Source organism: Ceratotherium simum, chromosome 25 (genome assembly GCF_057802395.1).
Source record: "Ceratotherium simum simum isolate JZ-2026a chromosome 25, ASM5780239v1, whole genome shotgun sequence".
In the NCBI taxonomy this organism is placed as follows: domain Eukaryota; kingdom Metazoa; phylum Chordata; class Mammalia; order Perissodactyla; family Rhinocerotidae; genus Ceratotherium; species Ceratotherium simum.
Window position 1 is genome coordinate 26,506,236 of NC_141924.1, and position 26,841 is coordinate 26,533,076.

The 26,841-nt window shown below is 43.5% G+C and overlaps 1 protein-coding gene across 2 annotated transcripts; it reads left to right on the forward strand.

Moving 5' to 3' along the window:
* HAL (histidine ammonia-lyase) lies at nucleotides 1-25,534 on the forward strand. Of its 2 annotated transcripts, none has more exons than XM_087449074.1 (20): nucleotides 1-389; nucleotides 1,036-1,096; nucleotides 1,225-1,252; nucleotides 1,585-1,659; nucleotides 1,747-1,819; nucleotides 1,911-1,977; nucleotides 2,285-2,322; nucleotides 2,943-3,068; nucleotides 5,108-5,247; nucleotides 7,083-7,130; nucleotides 7,781-7,928; nucleotides 8,641-8,736; nucleotides 8,830-8,888; nucleotides 9,733-9,813; nucleotides 12,232-12,297; nucleotides 12,374-12,539; nucleotides 15,899-16,033; nucleotides 21,380-21,488; nucleotides 21,570-21,660; nucleotides 23,865-25,534. In XM_087449074.1, exons 1-20 carry the CDS (start codon nucleotides 143-145, stop codon nucleotides 24,003-24,005), a joined length of 1,995 nt encoding a protein of 664 aa, XP_087305200.1. In that variant the 5' UTR covers nucleotides 1-142; the 3' UTR covers nucleotides 24,006-25,534. The 2 variants fall into 2 exon arrangements, with proteins under 2 accessions (XP_087305200.1, XP_004418032.1); XM_004417975.3 differs by having other exon boundaries at nucleotides 2-389; nucleotides 21,591-21,660.
* Nucleotides 25,535-26,841: the final 1,307 nt, after the last annotated feature.

Consider the following 26,841-nt stretch of genomic DNA (forward strand, 5'->3'; position numbering starts at 1 on the left):
GAAAGTCCATCCGACCACGTCTCGGTAGGCACTCCCAGATAAAACTCCCCCCTCCGGGTAACCGTCACCGGCGACTGTCACTGGTGGAGGCGCAGGCGCGGCCTGGTCGCCTGGCCGTGGGCGTAGGGGCTGCAGCGGAGCCATGCCCAGGTACACGGTGCACGTGCGCGGAGAATGGCTGGCCGTGCCCTGCCGGGACGCGCAGCTCACCGTGGGCTGGCTGGGCCGGGAGGCCGTGCGGCGCTACATCAAGAACAAGCCAGACAACGGTGGCTTCGCCTCGGTGGATGACGTGCGCTTCCTCGTGCGCCGGTGCAAGGGCCTGGGCCTGCTGGACAACGAGGACTCGCTCGAGGTGGCCCTGGAAGACAATGAGTTCGTAGAAGTGGGTGAGTGGCCGGAACAGCACGAACGGAGGCGGCGTGGTCAGCGCAGTGCCCAGGCCCCTGGGAGGGAGGTTCCGTGGTCATCCCCACTCCGGGGAAAATGCGCGCCAGATGTGTGCAGGCGTGCTGGGCCCCGCTGTTTACAGTCTCACACATCCCAGCGAGAAAGGTAGGATTCTTACCCACCTTTTACAATGAGGCAAGACTCAGGAGTTGATTTATCTCGAGTCAGTTAGGTTGCTAATAAGTAGCAACGACTAGATTTGAACCCAAGACTGCAGGTCTGAACCGCTTTGCAGTTTCCAATCATTTTGAAGATCCTTTTGCCCTTCAAAGAAACCTCACCAGACTAGAGGCCAGTAGCATAGAGGAGATCAGATTTAAAACAAAATAAAGCTGGGGATGGTGGTGGAAGTTAGATCTTGAACTTTCATTTAAACCCCCGTGCCCCCCCCACCTATATCTCTGCCTTTTGCTCCCCCACTTTTTAAAGACACCAAGAGCCCTTGAAAGCACATGAAGTCATTTTAAAGCAGCCATTTCTACAGAATTCATAGGCAATTGAAGAGCCCTCTCTTGGTTTACCAGCAACGCCAAATGCGGCTCTGGGTTGTGATCTGTGAGGGTCGCTCTCGCGTTCTTGTTTCAGTTATAGAAGGGGATGTCATGTCTCCCGACTTCATTCCATCACAGCCAGAAGGAGTATACCTGTATCCTTTCCTGCAGGCTCCTTGGTCTGCGGGGGGGGGCTGGGGGTGGGGGTGGGGGGGCTCCTCCTCCCAGTGAGGGGGCTGGGGCTCTTCCCCACTACACAGTGTATTCCTTTACCTGGCTTCAGATACAGCAAATACCGGGAACCGGAAAAGGTAAGCTTCAAGCCACTTTCTTTTTGTTAGGAAAATTAAGTCCTACTCATTTGAGGAGGGAGAGGGCTAGGAAATTTTATGAGCAAATACCATCATTAGGACAGGGCTTGATCGAGCTCTGTGTAGTAGGAACAGCATTATGCTTTTCTGTTTCTAACTTCTTTGCTCAGCCTTCTCTCCAGCAAGCGGTCTTTTTACTTAGCTCATTAATGTTTCACAGCGGTGATCAAATTTCTGAAGTGTTAAGGGTTGGTTCTGCTTGAGACTTCCCTACTCTCTCTTTTGAGCAACTAAGCTATTCAAACTCACAGAGATTCCCTTCTTTTGTGCAGTACATCGCCTTAGATGGGGACAGTCTAACCACAGAGGATCTGGTCAGCTTGGGAAAGGGACACTACAAGATAAAGGTATGGGGGAGGGCAGGGGAGGTGTCCTCTGAGCTTTTCCACTGCATATGGAAGTCTTCAACGCGCTCAGCTCTAACGTTTTCCTAGCTCACCCCAACTGCTGAAAAGAAGGTGCAAAAATCCAGGGAAGTCATAGATAGCATCGTGAAAGAAAAAACTGGTATCTTTTTCTCTTTGTGTTATGCAATTCCTTTTAGAGACTTAAAAAATATGTCCTGCATCTAATTGGATAATGTCTGTTTTTATTCTAGTGGTTTATGGCATTACTACAGGTTTTGGGAAATTTGCCAGAACTGTAATTCCTATCAATAAACTAGAGTAAGTGTGATTCCCGCCCTCCCCACAAAACACACACACATTCACATGCCATCTACCCCCATCTTTGAGATTTCATTCAACAAGGGAAATAATTAACATTTGCCCCAATTTAAAGATGGGGGAATAAGACTCGGGTTAACTTGCACATGAGTTGGTGTTGAAAACGCAGGCTTGCTGCTTTCTTCCATTGCATTATGCTGCCTCATTCTGTCCCTCCAAGGATTTAACTATTTTCCCTTCATTTCCCCAGCTGAGGGAACATTCTCACAGCAAGGTATCTAAGAGGGTTTTCTTCCTTTCTCTCCAGGGAGCTCCAGGTCAACCTAGTACGTTCACATTCTTCAGGTAAATCATTCCAAACACTGGGTGCCTCCTAGATCTTGTTTGATTTGATGAATAAAGTACAGCACAGCATGAGGCATCCTGTAACAGCTCCGAATACCAGTTCTGCTGTAGAGGAGGGAGGGAAGCAGACAGCATCAGACAAGACCAGCTTTTAGCTGAATCTCAGAAAAAAGAATCAACCAGGTGGAGGGACAGGATTGGGATGGGAGCGTGTGTACCATCATGCCATTCAGGGCATGATGAGTGGTGCATTCCGGGAATGAAGTTAAGGCTGGAACTCAGGGAATGAGTTGATCAGGATGAAGTGAGATGGGAAAGTCTGTCAAGAATCAGCTCCCGTCAGATTGCAAGGGAGCTTGTGGTGACGAGTCTGGATGCTATTCTAAGGGTGTTGGGAAATGTGAGGTCTCACTGAAGCGTTCCAGGAAGGGGAACTGAGAAAGCGAGACTGGGGTTTCATCTTTGTCTGGAAGATGGGACTTTAAGAAGCAAGATGGTCAGGAGGGAGAGCAGTGCAACTATGTGAGTCAAGAAGTAGAGAACGATTGGAGAGATGGAGGCAGCCAGGAGGTGGAAAAGATTTTGTTTTTCCTGGAGAAAACATCAGTTCTGTTTTGCAGGTGTTGGGAAACCACTAATCCCTGAGAGATGTCGGATGCTCTTGGCTTTAAGGATCAATGTCTTAGCCAAAGGCTACAGTGGCGTTTCCCTGGAGACCCTCAAACAAGTTATTGAAGTGTTTAATGGTAATGTAATGGATCCCCGACTGCCCCTCCGTTGAGAGTGGGCGTGTACCCCGGGTAGACTTGATTGACGGGATGGTGAGGAAGTAGCTGAGACAAGAAGACATAAAATAATGGAAATGAATGGAAAATGGGCTTGGCAAGAAGGAGGGTGGTGAGGTGAGGGGAGTGGGGGCAGAGACACTTACTCCTGTGTACTTTAACCCATTCTGTGTCTCACCCGTCACTTAGCATTTGGCATCTTTAGGACTGGAACCAGACCCTGAAGTCTGGCCTTAAGTTCAGGACTGGAGAAAACTTTGATTTGGTGGTGCCTAAATGTGGTTAGAGAATCAAATCATCTGGGAACCATAATGATTCCTGGATGTCCATCCCAAAGACCAATTCAGTAGTTCTGGTTGGTGCCTGGGAGTGTGGAATCTTAATGCTCCCCATGTGGTGGGGTAGCCAGATATAAATAACTGAAATCCAACTTCTCGCAAAGGTAGAACAGAAGTGCAAAGAAATTAAAGACTTGCTTGCAATCGTGAAGCCACCTAGTGCCAGGATATGATGCAGTGCAACTCCTTAAAGCTTACTTCTTGGGACAGGAAAATTCCAATGTGGAGACAAGATTTGAAATGCTTGGGAGGCCATTGTCCCTTCTCACAGATAAGGATAAATATTCTAGGTCAGTGGAGGCTCGGGGACTCTTTGGGGTGAAGGAGTGGGAGGAGAAGCAGGGCTGGGCTGTCATAGCAAAACGCATGCTCGAGTTCCCACGCTATGGACACAAGAGACCCATAAATATGATATGCCAACCAGTAAATAGCAATTTGAATGAACAATCTAGTATACAAGCCTGTGCTGAACAGACGGATAGGGATTCTAATACCTATTCCTATTCCCACCCTGGTCTGCCCTACTATAAGCCTAAAATCTGATAGTACAACTTCTGTGTGAAGCCACCTGTGCTTTATGGGTGAGTCTAAGGCACCCCTGGGTCCTCGAGTTCTGAGAATTCTCCAGGGTGAACTCTGATCTGGAAGCTGGCCTGTGATGGCACTGATTTCACCTACTGACATTATTTAGCCGTAGGAAAAAACACTGCTATCAGGAGTTTGAGTCTACTTTAGAAAATGAAACCTCTCTTTTTGGTAACTCATTGGGAATTTCCTGCACAACAGTGCATGTCAGTTTATAAGTGGTGGTGAGGTGGCAGACAAGGTGACTGGGAATCTGGCAAAAAAGAAGAGACTAAGTGCCTATGACTTTCCTTCCCCAGAGAACCCCTGGCAACGCTTTGGTGTACCCAATCCTTTTGGGACGTTTTATTACTTTTCTAATGTAAATATTTACGTTTCCAAACATTCTCCAATAGGTTTTAATGGGTACACACAACTCTGGGTCATATGAAAATTTCTTAATTCTATATTTAGAGCATTCCTAACTTTTTGTTCTTAGAATCAAGGCTGTAATGGACATCAGCTAGGTCATGATCACGTCCTTAAGATACATTGCTAGAATTTCTAGAAATTTCTGGGTCAGATTAGAACATGCACAATAAGTGAAGGGTCAGAGGACCAAGGAGGAGGAAAAAGTTAAGCAACAGATCATCCCTATGGGGATATGGGTTCCAGATACCCTTTCTCTGTGCAGCCTCATCTTGATTATTTCTCTGTACACAGTTCCCCCGAACAACTTCACACAGCAAATCTGAGCATGTCCTGGCTAAAACCTGTAATACTTCCCATTGTCCTTAGGATAAAGTCAAAACTTAAAGTGGCTTACAAGAGAAGGCTTAGTTACTGGGAGGGTTCTCCTTCCTTCTTTCCTTTCTTCCTCTTTCCCTCTTCCCGTCCTCCTTCCCTCTCCCTTACCTCTTTCTATGGCAGCCCAGCCAGGTCCCTTAAGCATTAGCTATGCCTGAGGAATTGTCTTTCCCCAGGTATTTGTGCCATAAAGTGATACTAGATCCTGCTAGGGGAGGCTGGTCTCCCTGGCATAACGAGGACCCCCTGAATGAAGTGCTCTTGAATAACTGGTGCCTACTTCTCTCCCAGCCTCCTGCCTGCCCTATGTTCCAGAGAAAGGAACCGTTGGTGCCAGTGGAGATCTTGCTCCACTCTCTCATCTTGCTCTTGGGCTGATTGGAGAAGGGAAGATGTGGTCTCCAAAGAGTGGCTGGGCTGATGCTAAATACGTAAGACCTTATTAACCACTTCCATCTGCAGTACTTTCTCTAGGCTGGACACCGGGACATGCTTTATATCACTCAATCCTTAGAGCAGCCCCGTGAGGGAGCCACTGTTATTCCGATTTTATAGGTGAGAAAACTGAAGCTTGGAAGTCAAGCTAGGCAAGGCTGTTAGCTTCCACACTCAACTGTCAGCCTTCTGGACTTGGTGATCACCCCGGTAAAAAGGCACAGCTGCCAGTGTTAATTCCGGAAACTTATTCTGCACCTAAAACACTTCCAGTGCCTATTTGGAAGGTCATACACTGTCACAAGTTTATTTAGTCCCTGGTCTTAGAGGTGCAGAGCTGTGGATCATAGCACTTACTGTATGGCTTCTGGAAAGCAGGTTCTATTTTTCCCCCAAGCTCTCACCCTGGCAGCTAATCAGAAAGGCTTGTTTTTGATAAAGCTTTAAAGTTTTCTTCATCCGTCTCCAAATTCCATCAGAGCAGCCCAAAAAATTATTTGAAGTGTCATCTCCGATCAATTGCTAGGAGGTGCCCTAACAGTAAGCAAAGGGGTAGAGGACCAAAGAGGAGGAAGAAGTTAAGGGAACAGATCATCTATCTGGGGATTGGGGCTCCAGATCACCTTTCTTCCATGAGGCCTCATCTTGATTATTTCTCTATGCGCGGTGTTCGCCCAACCACCTTCACACAGCAAATTCCAGCATGTCCTGGCTAAAACCTGTAATGCTTCCCATTGTCCTTAGGATCAAGTCTAGACTTAAAGTGGCTTACAAGAGTCTTGTTTGTCCTGTTACGCCCAATCCCTCCTTGCCAGGGTTCTACATTACACAAGCTGGAGGTTCCTTGCAGCTGGAATATGCTGTGTCCTAGGCAGAGGGCCCAGCACATGTCCCTTCCTCTCTTCCCCACTCACTCCTGTTCCTCCTTCTGATAAGTCCTCTCTGCCCTTCTGGTCCTCGTCCCTACTCCTAGAGTCCCTTTTGCCCTTCCTTTGTGCTCTCCCAGCACCTTACATGATTATTTTCCACTGAACTCTGCCCACTTCCCACCTCTTGGAGCACTTAGCATACTATTACTGTAATTGCCCCTGAGCTTATCTGTCTCTATTTTTCCTACCCCAGCCCAGCACAACACCCAGAACAGAATCTGGCGTGTAATAGGGATCGAATTAACTTGTGAAGTTGACATAGCAAATGGTGCTGTCTCTGTCTTCCTTCCCTAGGGGGACCTTCACTTAGTGACTGCTTTCACTTCCTTTATTTCAAGGGAGGAGTGTTCTGCCCATTTCCCCTCACGATTCTGTTTCCATCTATCAGGCTCATAACCCCCTTTCCATTGGTGCTCACGTATTTGCCACACAGTGAGAAGCCCTTCTCTGAGGTTCTGCCAGTATTTCGATAAGTAGGACGAGGGAGGGGGCCTTTTTATGTCAAGCTCTGGAGGCGGAGGAGTGTGGAAGACAGTCAGGAGCCCAGCCTCAGCACAGCACAGATGTGCATACGTAGTCAGGAAGCAGCAGTAAAAAAAAGTGAGTCACTAAGGTGGAAACTGAGCACAAAGGACCTAGAAACCAAACTTCAGGGTTGATTCTGTGGACACTAGAGCCCCTGACTTAAGTACAAAATTTATTTGAAAGCTAAGTCTGCTTTCAGACTAAAGAACAGAGCTAGAGAATAGACCAGAGAAGTTGAACAGAGCCAGTTCATCTAGGTGTAATTTTTGTAAGACAGACCTTTGGGCTGAAGGATCTTTTATTGGATTCCACATGAAATTAGAAATAGGCTGGTATTTCATTTGATACCCATTTTTGTCTTTTAAACCATTCTGCAGGTCCTGGAAGCCCATGGATTAAAACCAGTTGTTTTGAAACCAAAAGAGGTAAGGAGACACAGGGAAAATTTGTTCATTTTGAGTATTTATTTGTGCCCTATTTTCAGTCTTAATGTCAGTCTTGCTGGTTTCTTAAAATAAATGTGGCTTACATGTTTGTTGAAAGTTGGTCACTGAAGAAAGGGCTCAGCCGTAAGCATTTAAAAGATTCTTCATGCCACCAATGCTTAGAGGTTCTCTTACATTAGAATTTAAACTTCAAATCGGGATCTCTAAGGATCCCTAAGAGATGCTCTAAGCCAAGATCCCTTAGGATGCTCTAAGCCAAAAGTCTTGGACCAGAACTGTTTTAGGATGTCTTGTCTACAGTGATGACAAATTAAGGAAGAAATGTAGCATAATTAAGAGCTAAAGACTATCTATGCAGTCTACATTGGAGCTATATTGCTGCCTTGAGAATGGGGATACTTAACAGCTATTCCATTTGCCAGATTTATACTAACAGTTTCACATAGGATGGCACTTAATCCTCAAGTGCTTAAATAAGCATTACTGCCCTGCACTTTAGAAAATGTGAATAAATGTCGTTCAGCTGGCTGGCTAACTTTTCTCTTACGAAAGCAAAAGATACAAAATCAACTTGTATGTAGGTTTGTTACAATAATTACAGTAGGAAACTTCTCTCCTCCTCCCCAAAGGGTCTGGCGCTCATCAATGGAACGCAGATGATCACCTCGCTGGGCTGTGAAGCTGTTGAGAGAGCCAGCGCTATTGCACGGCAAGCTGACATAGTGGCGGCCTTAACCCTTGAGGTGCTGAAGGGCACCACCAGAGCCTTCGACACTGGTCAGCGTGATTCTTCTGTTCGGTTGTTATTCATTCAACTGGAGTTGGTGGGGCAGGCTACTCAAGGTCTTTAGACACAAGAGTGGTAGAGGGTAATGGCAGGGAATAAGGAGAAAATCCAAGTGCCTGTAGCACACCCCTTACTGCTATAGCTTCATCTATGCCACACTTGATCCTTGAAATGACCATGTTTTACAGACAGACGCTGACCTGTGAGTTAAGTGACCTGCCCCAGATCACCCAGGTCTGACTCCCATCAAGCTATGTGTTGTCTTAGAAATCTGTTCATAGGGTTTTAGAATTAGAGTAGGATTTGGGTTGGTCCCCATTAGAAAATTACGAGAAAAACTGTAGAGGTGGTAGTTTATCTAGAGAGTAGTGAATTTGGAAGACTCTGTTATATGTGGTAGGACAGAAAAACTGTGTAAAAATGACCTAGTTAAATTAGGCCACTATAGAGCTCCCTTCCATTTTGAGCCTAAGTCTTCTTAGGGTAGGCCCAGTGTCTTGAGTTGAATTCTCTCAACTCATAGTTTGGATTTGGATATTTGAAGTAGAAAGAATAAAGTCAATAAGGAAAAGCTTGTTTTTGGAGTTAAGGTTCTAATTCTGAGTGGTGGTTAAGGACCCCTGAGACTTTTGAGGGCTGAATCAGCACAGTGGATTGTCCTGAGCCATTGATGCTCAGGCTTTTTCTCTTCATTAATTCTAGACATTCATGCTGTTCGCCCTCATCGTGGGCAAATTGAAGTTGCTTTCCGGTTTCGGTCACTCTTGGACTCGGATCACCACCCATCTGAAATAGCAGGTCTGGGCATGTTGTGCGTGGGCTGATTTGGTTTGTGTTTTGTGGAAAGAATTGATGACATGTCCCCTACCGTCCCCTCCACCTCTTCCACAGAGAGTCACAGGTTCTGTGATCGTGTTCAGGATGCATATACCTTGCGCTGCTGTCCACAGGTAAACAAACAAACAAACAGTTTCTTTTCTTTCCTCCACTTCAAGGGAGAAAGTATAAAAAGAGGAAGGTGTTAGAAAATCATGTAATGGTCAATTATAATCCAAATTTCTTTACTGCTTCTATTAAAAATCGTCTATATCATACTTCCATTTCTCCAATTATTATAGTTTCTATTCTCTATGGTAAACTGTATTCTTTGGAATTGCTTTGCTCAACCCCCCTGTAGAGGAGTCCAACAGACAATTTGCTGTGTTGGTTTAACGCCCTAACTTTTAAAAATTCTTAGTAATAACCTCATCATAACAGTTAATGGAGTTTTACTGGTTGTCCCTGTTAGATAGAACTTGAACCAGCCTGCCAGGGATGTTCACAGGAAAGTCTAATCAAAATTCAAGTGCATATCCTTATCTGCGTTTAATAGGTAGACATAAATCTTCATAAATGAATCTGTGAGGCTTACTTTAAATAAAAAATACAGATGACCTGGGTTGGCATGAGGTACTGCAGATGTTACAACTCATTTGCATGATAATTATTTGAATGAGACATGAACATGGACCTCAAGAATGAAACAATATTTCAGCTTATGCCAAGTTCCAGTCTATTGGGTAACAAAGAGTCCTCCTTAGAGTAAATACCCTTATTTCCTTTTACTCAGCAAGTTTTCTTCTAGCTCTCCAGATCGAAAATGTCTATGGGGAAGAATTGCCAAATTAGCTCCACAGTAAGACTAAAATCCCAGTTGAAAACACCCTTGCTATTCTATGAGGAATAGCAGACTCCATGTGACCAGAACCATTTCAGTGTCTTCCATATAGTAACTCATTTAATCTTGTATTTTAGGTCCATGGTGTGGTGAATGACACAATAGCGTTTGTGAAGGACATCATTACCACAGAAATAAACAGTGCCACAGACAATCCTGTATCTTTTGACTGTCTGCTAAGCTGTAATTAGAGAATTCCAGCTGGTAATTTTAAGACTGCTGAAGTGATCATTTTGTGTAGCATCTCTGCTCTGTCACTCCATTTCATAGACTAAGTACCTGAGGCTCAGAGGTTAAGTGACTTTCTCTAGATCAGAGCTCATAAGTGGCAGAGGCAGGTCTGTGAACCTGATCTCAGGTTTGGAGTCAAACATCTTGTACTTTCAAAATTGACCCATTAAAGATTAAAGTAGGAGTTTCCAGCATTGGCTGAGAGGTTTCATGAAGACATTTTCCCTAAAATTCACTGCTGAAGTTGTTGGTAGAAGGATGAAGACCTACGTCACAAGTGTGATTGTGGAGATCCTGGCTGGGTAGGTCAACACTCATGCACGTCTTTCCTGGTTCTAGTGATGCCACAATGCATTAAACAGAAGGCAGTCTTTGACCACTTGCTAAGTATTGATCAAAGAGTTATAGCTTTCCCCATCCCAAGTTTTTATTTCTGACGTGGACTTTAATCAAATCAGTGTTTCCATATTTGTACAAAGAAGAGTAAGAACACTTCCATTTCTCAAGGATGGAGCTCTTCTTTCCTTCATGGTGGTCGCTCAGAGCTATCTTGTTTTTGCTGTGGAATGTTCTGTGATGGCTTACTTTCCCCAGAAGTTGATGTGATCTGTCAAGAGTCACACTGGCAGAGTCTTTAGAGAGACAATACTGCCTTTGAAGACCACCAAATCCCCTGGGAATATATTTTTCCTATCCCACGTCTGCCTCAGTTCTTAACACCGGAGAAAGTGCTGAGTTAGCAGCCCTGAAAGCAGTTCACAGCCTGGGTTAGCAGACAGGTTTCACAGCAGCTGTATAAGGTTTCTCACAAGACCTTTTCAGGGTGGCTTCTCTGATGAGGTTACTTCAGCGTGTGTGTTTCATATCCTCTCAGATGGTTTTACAGTTAAGTCAAACCCACCCTAAATATTCCTCAACTCACTAACCCACCTCAACACCATCCCACCCCCCAAATGAGTAATAGTTTTCATGAACTCTGGGTTGTCTTGTCTCATCTATTAGTTCTTGCACTGTAGAGGAGAGGGAACCATTCTACACTTACATCATTTAGACTCGAAAGGGTATCTAATAGAGTAAAACAAAAACAAATTACAATTATTGGATATGGGAGAGGGGATAATTCCCTACTAAATTCTTCCCCAACCACTTGCCTCAGCAAAAATTTCAGCCAAATTCCTTTGTCAATGAAAGATTCTTAATTGTTGATTGTAGCTGTTGTAATATTTGGGGGTTCTGCAATACTAGTGTTACCTGAAAGAATATTTTTCTCAATTTTCTATTGCAGATATAGAGCACCTGTTACATAGTTGCTAGCTATTATGGGAGTTAATTTCTAATTGCTACAATCTAATAGCCAAGAAAGTTGGAACAACTAGAGAACAATAGAACATTCTTAAGTTCTAAATTGGTGCAGAGGTCACTTACCATAGGGATTCAGAGAATGGAGCGAAGACCAAGGCCCGTGGTTGGGGGTGGGTTCATGGCAAAGAGCGGGAGCCAGTTCTAATAGGCTCACAGTTACATGCACAGAAAAGGGTAACTCCAAACTAGACTAAGTTAATGTAACACATGCATCTCCAGCTCTTTCTCACACAGAGTGAGTTCCTAGTTAATAGATAGTGAATATTCTTTAGTCCAGTAGGTGAAAATTAGCTCTTTGGAACCCGGAAAGAGAGTCTGTTACTGCCTTTGTCTGGGTGCCTGTTGGTTTAAGTAAAGTGCATGGTAGAACAGAATGATCCCTGAGAGTCCTAATACTCAATGAGTCCAAAGTTCTCTGACTTAAATGGGTTTTCGACGACCCGTTGGCGGCTGTCTGCTGTGAATGCTGGCACAGGATCACTGAGTGGAGAGTTTGAAAGTGTTTCCAGAATTGATCGTTCCAGACAATTTGGTGGTTGCTCATCAGCAGTCTTCTATACAGCAGATTCTTTTATGGCGCACAAGCTCACAGTGCCCCCTGAAGAAATAGAATTGACGTTTAAAGTGGTGTCCTGGTCTTTGTTCTTAGTTTCAGGTTATAAACTTTTTGAGGACAAGTACTAACCACTAGATTACTACAGTTATGGTGCTTTAGAATCTCTAATCTCAAAAGAAAACGTCATTTCATGTTCGATGTTTCTTTGGCCTCCAATTGGGTGTACGCAATTCATCCTTAACGTTTTTTTGTGTTTGCTTTTTTGTCCCTTTATGTCAACAACTGCTTACAGACAGACTCTCCTTCCCTCTACCCCACATTCGTACAATGACTGCCACCTAAATGTTAAAAATAAGTGGGTTGGGAAAAGAATTATACTTGAAGTGATCAGCAAATGTTATATTTAAGCCTTAACCTGTTTTGAAAGATGGTATTTGCCAGTAGGGGAGAGACTATTTCTGGAGGAAACTTCCATGGTGAATACCCAGCCAAAGTAAGTATTTTAGAATTGCTTCTGACCCTGAAAGTACATTCCAGTATAGGCCAACTGAATTGAGACACTCTTTCAGGCCCTGGACTATTTGGCCATTGGAGTCCATGAACTTGCCGCAATTAGCGAAAGAAGAATCGAAAGGCTCTGCAACCCCTCCCTCAGCGAGCTGCCTGCCTTCCTGGTAGCTGAAGGAGGCTTGAACTCTGGATTCATGATCGCCCACTGCACAGCTGCAGCCCTCGGTAAGGACGCTGCCCTTTTCCCAGAACACGAGCCTGTCCATCAAAGTGCCTTTCCATTTTATCTGAAAGTATCAAATTATGTCTCTGAATGAGATCTAACTTTTTCCCTACCTCCATTTGCATCCTACCTCTCTATACAAATGCATCCAGTTGTCTCTTTCATTTTTTGATTAATAAAATAGAAAATAAAACAACGTTATTTGTTGTTAGTGCTATAGAGTTGATTCTGACCTCTAGTGCCCCTGTGTACAGCAGAGCAGAACCCTGCCCGGTCTTTTTGCGCCATCCCCTCAGCTTCCAGCGCTATATCAGAGAGGGCTCCACTGCTATTCATAATGTTTTTATGGGGAATCTTTTCAGAAGTGAGTGGCCAGGTCCGTCTTCCTAATCTGTCTTGGTCTGGAAGCTCCGCTGAAACCTGTCCACCACGGGTGACCCTACTGGTATTTGAAATACTGGTGGCATAGCTTTCAGTATCACAGCAACACGCAGCCACCATAGTATGACAACCCACAGAGGGTGGTGTGGTTCCTTGACCAGGAAACCAACCTGGGCCACAGTGATGAGAGCATGGAATCTTAACCACTAGACCACCAAAATAATGTTATACCAAAACATAATAATACACTAATGAGATTTTAAATAATGAGGTTTACACAATTTGTCTGTAGAAAGCAATTTGACATCACATAAGAACTTCATCTTTATAGCTTTTTTCCTAGTCTCAACTTGAAGACTATCGGAAGAAAAAAGACAAATATGTTTATGGTAATGGTGAAACTTGAACTGACCTGAATGATTAAACTTTGGGTTCATTCCATGAGATATACCAACCACAAATAATGTGATCACAACGTGCAACAATGCTTACAAGAAGCAGGATGCCCTCTGGGAAAATTGAGCTTCAGTGTAGCTGATTTCTGACTCAAGACTGTAAGGGAGAGATAAGTGACACATCAGAACAGGGCCCAGCACACAGGAAATGCTAAGGGTTTCACTTATATTCACTCACTTAATCACCACAACAATACCATGAGGCAGGTACTAGTATCACCTCCGTTTTACAGATGAATACCTGAAGATCTGAGAAGTTAAGTGACTTACCCAATATTGCGCAGCTAGTAGGAACCAGAGCAGAATTCAAACCCAGGCATTTGGCTCCCAAATCTGTGCTCTCACTTCAGTTAATGAGGATCTCATTTCAATCAATACTTAATCCTAAAATATAGTTCCTAAATTTAACAAATAAAAATGCAGGATGCCCCATTAAATCTGAATTATTCAGGACATACTTGTACTAAAAAATTGTTTTTCATCTGAAATTCAAATTTAACTGAGCATCCTATATTTTTTCTGGCAAAGCTACCCGAGAGGCAGGATAGCATGGTGGTAAATTAAGAGTGTAGACTCTGGGTCTGAAGCCCGGCTCTGCCGTTTACCAGCAAGTCTCTTAATTCTGTTGACCCTTGGTTTACTCCTGTGTAAAACGGGGATGATCAAGTTATCTACTGGGGCTGTTTGGAGGATTAAATGAATTAATGCATATTAAACTATGCCTGGGGCTAAATAAATGTTAGTTGCTATTAATATTACTCCTAACCCCTTCCTAACCTAAACTTCACACTAAAAGACAACACAAATAACCAACAAAGAGCCACTGAATACATCTCCTCCTCTGTCCAGTGTCTTCTATTTGCTTACTTTCCTGCTTATTAAAATACCTCTTCAAAGGGTAGTGACTTCTCCCATGAACCTGGGGGGCAGGGAGAGTGGTAACTGATTTCTAGAGAACATTATGGACTTTGGGAGGCCTCCCTTGAATGTATTTAGCTTCCAAGCTGCCTATTAAAGTTGTTCAGCTTGCTTTCATTATAATGAAACTGGTAGGGTTTTTTTTCCTCCCCAAAGCCCCAGTGCATGGTTGTATATCCTAGTTTTAAGTCCTTCTAGTTCTTCTATGTGAGCTGCTGCCACAGCATGGCAACTGACAGATGAGTGGCATGGTTCTGCAACCAGGAAATGAACCCGAGCCACTGATGCGATGAGAGTGCTGAATTTTTTGTGTGTGTGTGAGGAAGATCAGCCCTGAGCTAACATCCACGCCAATCCTCTTTTTGCTGAGGAAGACCGGCTCTGGGCTAATATCTATTGCCAATCCTCCTCCTTCTTTTTTTTCCCCCCAAAGCCCCAGTAGATAGTTGTATGTCATAGTTGCACATCCTTCTAGTTGCTGTATGTGGGACGCGGCCTCAGCATGGCTGGAGAAGTGGTGCGTTGGTGCGCGCCCGGCATCCGAACCCGGGCTGCCGAGAGTGCTGAATTTTAACCACTAGACCATCAGGGCTGGCTCTGGTGGTTTTCTTTTTTTGGCCACTTGTAGGTTATCTTTCTGAAGAAGCCCCACCACTGCCTGCTGACCCATATAGCAGGTTTGGGGTCCCGGGACCTGGGGCTGGCAATGCTGAAGCCTGAAAGTCCTGGGCAAACCAGGATGAGCTGATCACTCTAGTTTATAGCTAGATTTTCTCAGGATCCCTGATAGCATAGAAACCAACTGAAGGTTCACTCAGAGCTGCTCTCAAGGTCAAAAAAAGAGGGGAAAAAACTCTTTGAGTTTGACCTTTCCTGTCTTCTGAAGCTGGGGAGAAGGAACTCTGTAGCCTAGGTCCTTGCTGCTTAAAATGTGGTCCTTGAACCAAAAATATGGCCATCACCTGGGAGTTTGTCAGAACAGCAGAATCTCAGGCCCCACCCGAAACTCAACCTTTGCATTTTAGGAAGACCAAGTGATTTATATGCAAAATAAAGTTTGAGAAATACCAGTCTAGGCCATCTCTAGGATTCCCCCTCCTCCCCGAGATGTCTCTGGCTGTCATCAAGCCTTTGCATAAACCCAGTGCATCTGTTTATGTCATCACTGAACCGTCAGAACTGTTAAATCTTCTTGCTCAGGATCTATGGATCCAGCCTCAATCCCCAAACACCACGCCTGATTTCTAGTCCCAGCTCTTCTGGTGACACAGCCAAATTGTTCTTGAGTACCTGGAAATGACCATCAGTCTTTTTTTCCTCGTCTCCCTGGCATGCTAAATGCCTCCAATTTGGCTTTGTAATATTTGGGTTCCCATCCCGGTCATCTTATCTCAGAACTCACTATAGCTTTAGAGTCCTTCTCACTTTGGGGAAAAAACCAATCTGCTTTGTTTTCCCAAAGTAACTTTGGGCCATCTGGTGCTTGGGTAATGACCAAGAGCTCCTGGAGAGGGTATTCCATGCTGTGGAGCACTTTGGGAAACCACATGTCATTTGGGCAGTTTTTCCTATTAGGAACATACTTAACTTGCACTGGCCTCTTGCAGTTTCTGAGAACAAGGCTCTGTGCCACCCCTCGTCTGTGGACTCCCTCTCCACCAGCGCTGCCACGGAGGACCACGTCTCCATGGGAGGATGGGCGGCGAGGAAGGCCCTCAGGGTCATCGAGCACGTGGAGCAAGGTAACCCCAGTCAGTCCGGGATGGCAGGCCTTGCTGATCAACTACTATGCCAGTGGTCCTCAAAGTGGGATCCCCACCGGCAGCATCAGCATCACCTGGGAACTTGTTAGGCAGATTCTCAGGCCCCGCCCCAGACCTGCTGAATCAGAAACTCCGGGGCGGAAAGCAGAACAGTCTGGCTTTAACAAGCCTTCCAGGTGATTCTGATGCTTGCTGAAAATTAAGAACCACAGCTGCTGGCTAAGCCAGTTCATTGGCCAGGTTTTTTTAATGGGACTTTAAAAACGTATTCAAAGGTGGAGAGATTAGTGCCATGAACTCTCATATATACCTCACTCTGCCTCAACAGTTAGCACATTTGCTTCATTTTTTCTTTCAGTTTTCTCAAGTTATTTTCACGCAAATCCCCGTCATATTATTTTCTTCTTGCATACTTTATCTCTTAAATATGAATGCTTTCCTAGCCATCGTGATGCCATTATCATGTCCAACAAAAATCAACAATGTCTTGGTCCACCATTGAGTATGTATTCAAATTTTCCCAACTATCTCAACGTCTTTACAGTGGGTTTGTTCAAATCAGGATTCAAGGCCTACATTTTAAATTTGGTGCTCAAGGTTTTAAGTGTCTTATCATCTAGAACAATCCCCTCTCCCTTTGTTTTGCTTCATGCCACTAACTAACATTAACTTCATGCCATTAAAAAACCAAGGCAGTTTTCTGATAGAGACTGATATTCTGGATTTACCTGTTAGCTTCCTTGTGGTGTTACTTCTAACTTGTTCTCTGTCCCATGAGTTTCCTTTACGTTGCAATTGGCCCTAAAGTTTTGACAAGATTTAGATCCAACCCTTTTGGCAAAGATACTTCACAGGTGGAGCTGTGTTAGGCCAGGGTCTCCCGCCTTCTTAATTACTGCTTGCTTTGTTTTTTAAAAAGAAATTGCCTTCCTTTAGGCGTTGTTCCCTAAGTTCCTGGGCTTTTCCAACTGTATTGGAAGCAGTTGGCTGACAAAAGAATATCACTACTTTATGATAAATGTGTGAGTTGAGTATTCTTTTTTTTTGTAACAGCTGTATTGAGATATAATTTACATACCATATAATTCACCCATTTAAATTATACAATTCAGTGGTTTTTAGTATATTCACAGAGTTGTGCAATCACCACCATAATCAGTTTTAGAACATTTTCATCGCTCCAAAAAGAAACCTTGTACCCTTTACCCGTCACTCTCCCATTCTCCCTGTCCTCCCCGCCCCCCCCAGGCTTAGGCAACCACTAATGTACTTTCTCTATGGATTTGCCTATTCTGGACATTTCATGTAAATAGAATCATACAATATGTGGTCTTTTGTGACTGGTTTCTTTCATTTAGCATAATGTGTTCAAGGTCCACCCATGTTGTCGCGTGTGTCAGTAGTTCATTCCTTTTTGTGGCCAAATAATATTCCATTATATGGATAGACCACATTTTGTTTATCCATTCCTCAGGTGAGGGACTTTGGGTTCTGTGCACCTTTTGGCTAATATGAATAACGCTGCTATTAATATTTCTGTACAAGTTTTTGTGTAGACATATGTTTTCATTTCCCTACAGTGGAATTGCTGGGTCATATGGTAACTCTATGTTCATATTTTTGAGGCACTCCCAGACTGTTTTCCAAAATGGCTGTACCATGTTACATTCCTACCAGCAATGCTTGAGAGTTCAGATTTCTCCACATCCTCACCAACACATGTTATTATCTATCTACCACAGTGTATTCTTAATGTTCATTCTCAAGATGGGCCCCCCTGTTGAACATGTTGCTCTGGCCAGAAGCTTGAGTCACCCTTCTCAATTCTCAGATCTTCTATCCAATTCATCAGCAAATCAACCTTACCTTCAAATGACACCAAACTAAGCCTTCATCATCTCCTTTTGATTGGTCTCCTTGTTTTCACTGCTGTTCATCTGTATTCACCATGTACAATAACCAGGGTGAGCTTAAAACATAATTATGACCACACAACAACTTGGCTAATAATTTGCCAGTTAATTCCTACTGCTCAAAACAAAATCCAGCCCCTTTCAATAGCCTACAAGGATCATGCAGTGCGTGATCTGACTTCTGCCTCTGCCTCTCCATGCAGGGCGTGATCTGACTTCTGCCTCTCCCTGCCACCTCTCTCCAATCCACTGTCTACCCTAGAACCACAGTGTTATTCTTATACCTGCCAAGGAAACATCCCTTCCTCGGCACCTGTGTCCTCGCTGATCCCTCTGCCTGTAACACTGTTCCCTAAGGACTTCATGTGGTTCACTTCCTCACTCCGTCCACGTAGCTGCCCAGGTTTCATCTCAGATACCTTTCCTGTCCACCCCAGCAAAAACAGCACCTGCCGTTCTTTCCCTTTTGTCGTTGTTGGTTTTTTTTCCTAGTAGCACTTGTATTCTTGACATACTTAGGCTTGTCTTTCCCAGTAGAATATAAGGTCCGTGGGGGCAGGGATCTTGGCTGTCTTGGTCACATCCCTAGATGGACCTAGAATGCCTGGAACAGTGCCTGGAACAGACTTGGTGTTCAAATGTTTGCATGACAATAAAGCAGGCACTATAGGCCCAATTACACATCCAGCTCATCTGATATAGTTACACCCTTACATCAGGGGGGTGCAATGAACAACAACAACAAAGAATTGGTGATTTGTAGTTCAAGCGTGTTCATTGTTACTTCAGTTTGCTGTGCTTACAGATATTAAACAAATACCTATAAATCTTGGAATCCAGTTGTACTGGATATAAAGTACAAGATGAGTGCCTACTTATTACAACACCTAGTGATTCTTCATTGCATAGAGGGCACAGAAGGAGAATAATTCCACCTGGTTGGGTGGAAAGGCATCCACTACTTGAGCACATGGATTAAACAGTGAATGAGATACACTTTCTCTCTGCCCTCTTAGAAATTAGAGTCTGACCTGAGAGGCGGACATTGGACAACAACTTGGCAACTCTTTGTAGCACTTACCAAAATTCTGACTAAAGAATAGAGTTCTAGGAGGATGTAACTGAACCTGATCTAGTCTGAAGGGACAAGAAAAGTCATCTCCGAAGGAGTATTTAAGATTAAGACCTGAACAATGAATAGGTCCAGGTAATTGGGGGGAGGGGTACAGTATTAGTTTTGCAATGAGAGGGGGAAGTGCACAAAATAAATTGTTTTCGGGGGATGCATTGAGATGAAGATACAAGACATCCAAGTACAGATGCCAAGGCTCAGGAAAGAAGTGGGACAAATGACATAGGGCAGTGCTCTCTGCATGGAGGCAGCTGAAGGCTGCTAGCGGTAAGAAGGAGAGAGGACACCAGACGCAGAACCTTGAGAGATGGTTGCATTCAGAGTAAAAGAGGACCTGAAACGTAATCACCCACTGGAGGAAGGAAGAAAGAAATAAGCACAGACATTTCAAAGCTTGGGGGAGGGAAGAGGATGCAAGGTCAAGAGAAGCGGTCTTTTAGTAAAAGGAACACAGGTAGAAATTAGCCTCAGATGTCGGTAAAATCATAGTGTCAAGTTTTAAAGATTTTATTTATTTATTTTTTTCCCCCAAAGCCCCAGTAGATAGCTGTGTGTCATAGCTGCACATCCTTCTAGTTGCTGTATGTGGGACGCGGCCTCAGCATGGCCGGAGAAGCAGCGCGTCGGTGTGCGCCCGGGATCCGAACCCGGGCCGCCAGCAGTGGAGCGCGCTCACTTAACCACCAAGCCACGGGGCCGGCCCCATAGTGTCAAGTTTTAAAACTTTGAGAATATTCTTACAATATATCCAAGTAGAGCTGTTATTTATTTGCTGAGGACGGTTTCAGTTCATGTGAATTATACTCTGTTAAGGTGAATAAAATAGTCATGTAAAACCAGAAGGTGTTTCCATGATTCTTAGGATATTTTCAGTGTGTTTAAATTTTTGAAAGGGAACATTGAAGGTGGTTATTAGGCCACCGAATATCAGTTTATTTCAAAATAATTGAGAACCATATAAAAATATCCAGGTAAATCAAGATACATTGAACCCTTTTAATTTGTAACAATGAAGTACATGATTTTTTAAAATCCCAGTTGATAGGATCAGGGAGAACTGCTGGTTGTAGACAGCAGCAAAAAGCATTTAACAAAATGTGGCAGAGGTGGCGACTTAAGGTTCTCCTGCCATGTTTCACGTTTATCTTGGAAACTCCTCTAGGAAGCTGCCTGTTATCTACACTAGCGAAGTCTGTCATTTCCCCTTTCACATTCTCCAACCAAGAGGCCAGGTTTGTGTCTGTGGGTAGGGGAGGAAATCAGAAAGGCTACCCAATTCTGATCTTGAGCCCCAGATCTATTAAATAAGTGTATGCACTTGTTTAATAAGATGCTTTACTTCTCGAAGTTTCCAATTCCTTATGTGTAAAGTGAGGGGACTGGACTGGGAGATGTGAAGTTTCTTCCAGATCCGAAATGGATTCTATAACTTCATCCTTTTGCATTGTGACCTGTCTGTAGTCACCAGAGTTTGTAGTGTGCTTCATAAATTTTAAGACAAGAAGTCAAATGTTTTTAATGCTCCATTTCAGTTAACCGCTTAATTGCTCTGATCAACTTTAAGCTTCTAAATTATTTTCTTGGCAAATAGTAGAATCTAAAGTGGTTTAATTTTGAATTCTATTTCTATAAAAAAATCCTCATTAGATGTGTCTTAAATATAGAGAAATTTAGATTTTAATATTCAGAGTTGATCGCAAGGTATGGTACATTTAATAAGAGTTCTTAGCTAGGAAAGGATGGTGTAAAGATTGTTTTATCAAGAAACTTAAAGTTGGCAAGATACCAATTTCTAGAATTTCAGTTTTAGTGGACTTAGGAGCCTTTGAGTTTGAAGGCTTGAAACAGACATCATAGAATTAGTCCCAGGGCAACCATTCACTGCTCATTCACTGGCGTCTTCAATCCTTTGATGAAGGTCTATGTGCCAAGTATTTCAGGCCAAAGGGAATAGCAAGACTAAAACAAATCGAAGTTTACACAAAGGTGGAAGTCGGAAACAGATGTCATCCATCCATCCATCCATGAGGTGAGAAGGGTTGAACTGAGACATTTACCTGGATACTTCTGCCCTTCTCACCACTAAAGATACAACCCAGGGGTTAGAAAAGCAGATTTAAAATGATAGCCAAATACCAAGGCAGCTTCATTCTACCAATAGACAGAGAACCAACCATCTGTTAGTTGCCTAGCGATGGCCACCAACTTCGGTGTTATTTATATCCCTCAAGCATGAAGTCAGACTTCAATCAGCCATGCTCTCCAACTCTCTTGTTTTAGTGCTGGCCATCGAGCTTCTTGCAGCCTGCCAAGGCATAGAGTTCCTTCGTCCCCTGAGAACAACCACTCCACTGGAGAAAGTCTACGACCTGGTGCGCTCTGTTGTCAGGTAATAAAGTCAAACAGGTCCCCGGACGTGACGCCATTTCAGAATTGTCGACCCTGGCAGCGGGTAATGTTTGGCTGATAGTTTGATGTGCTTTCTCTGTAGGCCCTGGATAAAAGATCGCTTCATAGCCCCAGACATCGAAGCAACGCACAGGCTGCTCGTAGAGCAGAAGGCAAGCTGGCTACTTGGCTTATTTCTTAGTTTTGAGTCATTATGGGAAAGCAGAGTAGGAATGGGGAGTGGAGAAACATTGTCTTATTCTTTTGTTTCCTGGCTATTCCTTGGAAGTGAGCTAAAGGGTACTTATGCAACTTCCAAGGCCACCAAGAAGCTATTTGATAAACTTACGTGTCCCATGTTGCACCAAACATTGCATATCTTAGGATTAGAAGCTGAAGTGAATTTTAAATGGAGTTCTGGGACAAGTATTCGTGGGGAGAAAATGAGATGAAAGGTTCATGGATCCCCCTCACTAAGAATGTTCTCTTTCATTCAAAAATACTTTCTCTTTCTGTAATGCTACCATCACCGTCACCTGCTCCAACGACTGCCTAGACCTGAAGAGAAAACAAAGCCCCAGGTTTTTATTTCAAAGGGCTGTGGGTCTGTCCAGTGCACTGGTGTGTCCTGCCCCATCACCTGGGTGAGATGTGGGTTGTCTTTACCGCTCATTTCCTCTGGCTACTCGGACAGGGACAGATACCTAGAAGGCCGACTCATTTTTTAAATATATTTTTTAAAGTTCTTTAAGCCTTTTGTAGTAATCTGTGGGTATCATGCTCCTGAGAATTGCTTCATTTCCCCTGGAACCATTGCTCTGCTCTTGGGGAACTGATTTTCTCTTTGATCTTCACACCTGTCATTTCTAAGTGTGCCCTGCACTCTTTGAGGGGAAGCCCGTTGCTTGCTGCCAACTTTGGTGCTAGTAGAGAGGTGGGTGAGAGGTTAGCCTATTTTTTTTAATTGGAATATAATTGACACCTAACATTATATTAGTTTCAGGTGTACAACATAATGATTCAATATTTTTATATATTGCAAAATGATCACCACCATAAGTCTAGTTAACATCCATCACCATACATAATTACAAAGTTTTTTTCTTGCCCCGAGAACTTTGAAGATCTACTCTTTTGCAATGTTCAAATATACAATACAGTATTATTAACTACAGTCACCATGCTGTATATTACATCCCCAGGACTGATTTATTTTATAACTGGAAGTTTGTACCTTTTGACACCCTTCACACATTTTGCCCCCCTCTTCCCTCACCTCTGACAACCACCAATCTATTCTCTGTATCTATGTGTTCAGTCTTTTTTGTTTTGTTTTTAGATTCCACATATAAGCGAGATTATACAGTGTTTGTCCTTCTCTGTCTGACTTATTTCACTTAGCATAATGCCCTCAAGGTCCATCGATGTTGTCGCAAATGGCAAGAGTTCCTTCTTTTTATGGCTGAATGATATTCCATTGTGTGTATATATACACCATGTTTTCTTTATCCATTCATGCATCGATGGACACTTAGGTTGCTTCCATGTCTTGGCTATTGTAAGCAATGCTGCAGTGAACATGGGGGTACATATATCTTTTTGAGGAGGTTAGCCTTTGAAAGAATCCATTTTCCAAGGTAATACAAAAGAATAGGAAATGCTCCCCAGCTGTCAGTGGCAATCAGATAAAAAGCAGCTGTAAACCAAAAACAGGGCCTTAATTTGAGAAGATGTTATGCTGGAAAGAGAATGGGTTGGTGGGTGGAGGTCAACACCAAACAAGGGTCTGAAGCAGTGCTTCTGCGACTGTAATGTGCGTGGGAATCACCAGGGGATCTTGTTGAAATGCAGATTCGGACTCAGTAGATCTGGAGTGGGGCTCACATTCCAACTTGTCCCAGGTGATGCTGATGCTGCTGTTCCAAGGGCCACACTTTGAGTAGCAAGGGTCTGAGGAACAGAGCTCACGTGGCCTGGAAATAGCGCAAATGAGGAAATCCACTGCCTTTTATCATTCAAGGTTTGCTTTAGAAAACACATAGGCCTACCCTTGAGCAGCTTTCCTTAATTCTGTCCGTAGATGAATTCTCTAGGTTTTGTTTGTTTGTTGGCTTGTTTTGCCTTAGAAGAGTAAGCAGCTGAAAACCTTCATGGTAACTTCAGAAAAGTTTTGGACTTTGTATTTTAAGAGCCGTTAATGCAACCGAAGACTACTGGATACAGATCATGTGTCAAATGGCTTATAATAAAAGCAGGCAAATAGCAAATAGGCTAGTCAGGTATAGATAATGTTTTGACTGCAGATGGAGTTGCTGTTTAATGCCATGTGAAAACAATGTCGTCAACATTTCAGCTTTGTTTTGTCCTTGTGTCTCAGGTTTGGGAAGTAGCTGTACCATACATTGAAAAATACAGGATGGAGCATATTCCAGAATCAAGACCTGTTTCTCCAACGGCCTTTTCACTGGAATCTCTACACAAGAACTCCTTCAAAATCCCAGAGTCTGAGGACCTTTAATGGGCTTTGTCATGGATTAGCAGATCAGATGGTACTCAGTTTCACAGAAAGCAGTAAAATGCTCAAGGGGAGACCTGAGAACTTTCCTAGGTAGATCAATCCATTGTATAATTCAGTTCTTCTAAGACCTACTTTGGTTAGGCTGGTGACGGTAAATCTAGCACTGTGTTCTCGTTGACCTGGTTCAAGATGCATCAGGTGTTTTCAGATTATAGAGTTTTCTTTCTTTCTTAATGATCAACAGGCCACTCTTAAGCGTGAGAAGAGCAACTGTAATTGCATGAGTCTGTCTTTTACTCTTAGCATTAGATTAACTCAAATCTGAAAACAGATTGGTAGCATTCTTTTCTAAAAATGAGACTTTTGTGATTTGGGGTTTTTTTTTTTTTGCTTTGACAAGCTCTCCACTAGTTAACTTCAGCTGACTGTACTATGCCATGATAGGACAAATGTTCCTTAATATGCCTTCATAAATAACCCTGTTTTAATCATAATTTGTCCTTAAGCTGCTCGCTCTTCTATAAATTGAATCATAGTAAAGAATAGTCAAGAGGTCAACAAGAGGTTGTGTGTAAAGGAGTTAAGGAATGAATATAAGATTGCTATTGGAGTGGCCCTTATTGAGATGTGCATTTTATGTTTGTCAAATATCACCACATGTATCGAACAAAAGGACTCATGTGCTTAAGCTGGAGTTGGAGGTTGGTATTATCACCTCCTTACTAGGTGTTCGCACACTCTATGCACATTCTTATAATAGTCCTGTGTCGAGAAGCCCCCTGGTTTCCCAGATAAGGCATCTGATGTTCAGAAGTTAACCAATCCCCCCTCTGTAACAGTAATCATTAAAATGAGGCCCTATTGACAAAGGTCAGATGGGGCCCTAGGATGTGTTACCCAATCTGTTTTTCCCCCAAAAAGAAGATAAAGGACCTTCTGGGAAGGCTTAGGTGTAATTGTCTGGATGAAGGATAGGTCAGATGACCCCTTGGCCTCCCAAGGCTAAGATCTGTGACTTTGTACCCATCTGTGCAAACGTGTGCAAGGCACTCCAAGTGCAGGAGCCTGAAACCATGACCTGCAGCTGGTCAAGGAAAGGACAGACACACTTGCCAGCTTGCCTACCTGATTACAGCCTAAAATGGGTCCAATGGCATATTTCACAATAGAGTTTTCACTCTTTAGATTGTAACCTGTTCCCAGGAAAGGTGGAGACAGAAGTGACAACTGCAACCCACAGCAATTCTGGGAACAAAAAAGGTGCTGGGGAACCTGTTTCCCAGAAGGGTGTTCTCAAAGCTGTTCTTTGCTAAAATGTAAACACACACGAATGAAGTTTGTTCCTTCTTATCCACAAGTAAACCCTGTGTTGTAGTGGCTGCTTTTCACTCCAGTGTTGGGGATGCTGCATTTCTGCAGGCCCCCATGGTCCTCTGGGTCATTGAGTTTTCTGTACAGCTGTCTTAGTAACTGATATTGCATGCCTTCAAGAGAATTTCAAGGTAAATATGGAATAAACTAAGTCTCAACTGTCTTATGTTGTCACTGTATTCTTTGATTTTTATAACAAAGTTTAATACCTCTTTAGGGAAAGGCTATTCTGACTGCAGTTAATGAAGTTTCTGAACGATTTAGTCAATGAACGTTAACTCGTTATAAAGGGTCTTTAGAAAATGTGATGGACTCAGTATTCTTTCTCTCTCATTCCCATTGGGTAGCAACACAACAGTGAGAGATGTGACTCCCTCCCTAGCGACCTCACCTGGGCTTCCTCACCTGCTGTCTCTGGGCAGCCAGAGGGCAAGCCCCAAAGAGCAAGCTTCTGCTGTGCCACGTTTGCTAAAACGTCCTATTGGCCAGAGCAACTCACACGTCAGGCCCAAGTGAATTGAGGAGAGTAATACTCAAGGGCATGGACACGTGATTTGGGGGCCATTACTGTAACAATCTACCACATACAAAAAATCCCATACAGAATCTGAAGAATTTGAAAGAAGATACTTTTCATTGCTGCTTTAAACTTGGGTCTCGTTTCCGGATCTGGTCACTGGGTTATTATCTTTTTATTAAACCTTCTAATTATCTCATGAATAGCATGATCATGTTGCATTTTGGGACTTACTTTGGTTGAAGCTATTAATTTATTAAATATAAACATTGAAAATACAGTTCTGGGTCACTTAATGATGGGAATATGTTCTGAGAAATGCGTTGTTAGGCGATTTCATCCTTGTGTGAACATCCTAGGGTGTACTTACACAAACCTAGATAGTACAGCCTACTACACACCTAGGCTACGTGGTACTAATCTTATGGGACCACCATAGTATATGAAGTCCATTGTTGAGACATCATTATGTGGCACATGACTGTATTACCAAAAGACCAAACCTAAAAAAAGAGTTGGAGGAAATTCCCTTCAGCTCAAGGCATAGGCCTCGTTAGTCTTAAGGGAGCCCCATTCCCTTTGCCTAGTGATTAGTTCAAGAAATGGTTGAGGTTGTAATTTGGGCCAATGAGACAGAGAAGAATTTTACTGAAGGCTTCCAGAAAATGTTTTTTCTCCTGAGAGCCATGGTAGCCAGGCTTTCTCGCCATCCTGCTTGACCTGAATGAGGAGGCACAGAGCACCTATGGGGGTTGACAGCCAGCCCGGCCCAGGGGGGAATCTGGCCTTGGGGTGACGCCAATGCTGGATGACAGAGAAGAGGGAGGGAAGGAATCTGGGTCTTCGACATTATTGAGCTGCTGGATAAACCAGTCCTGAAGACTTTCCCTCCTGTGAATTTCCAAGGGTGAGTCAATAAACCTCCTTATTTTTCAAGCCAATTTTAGT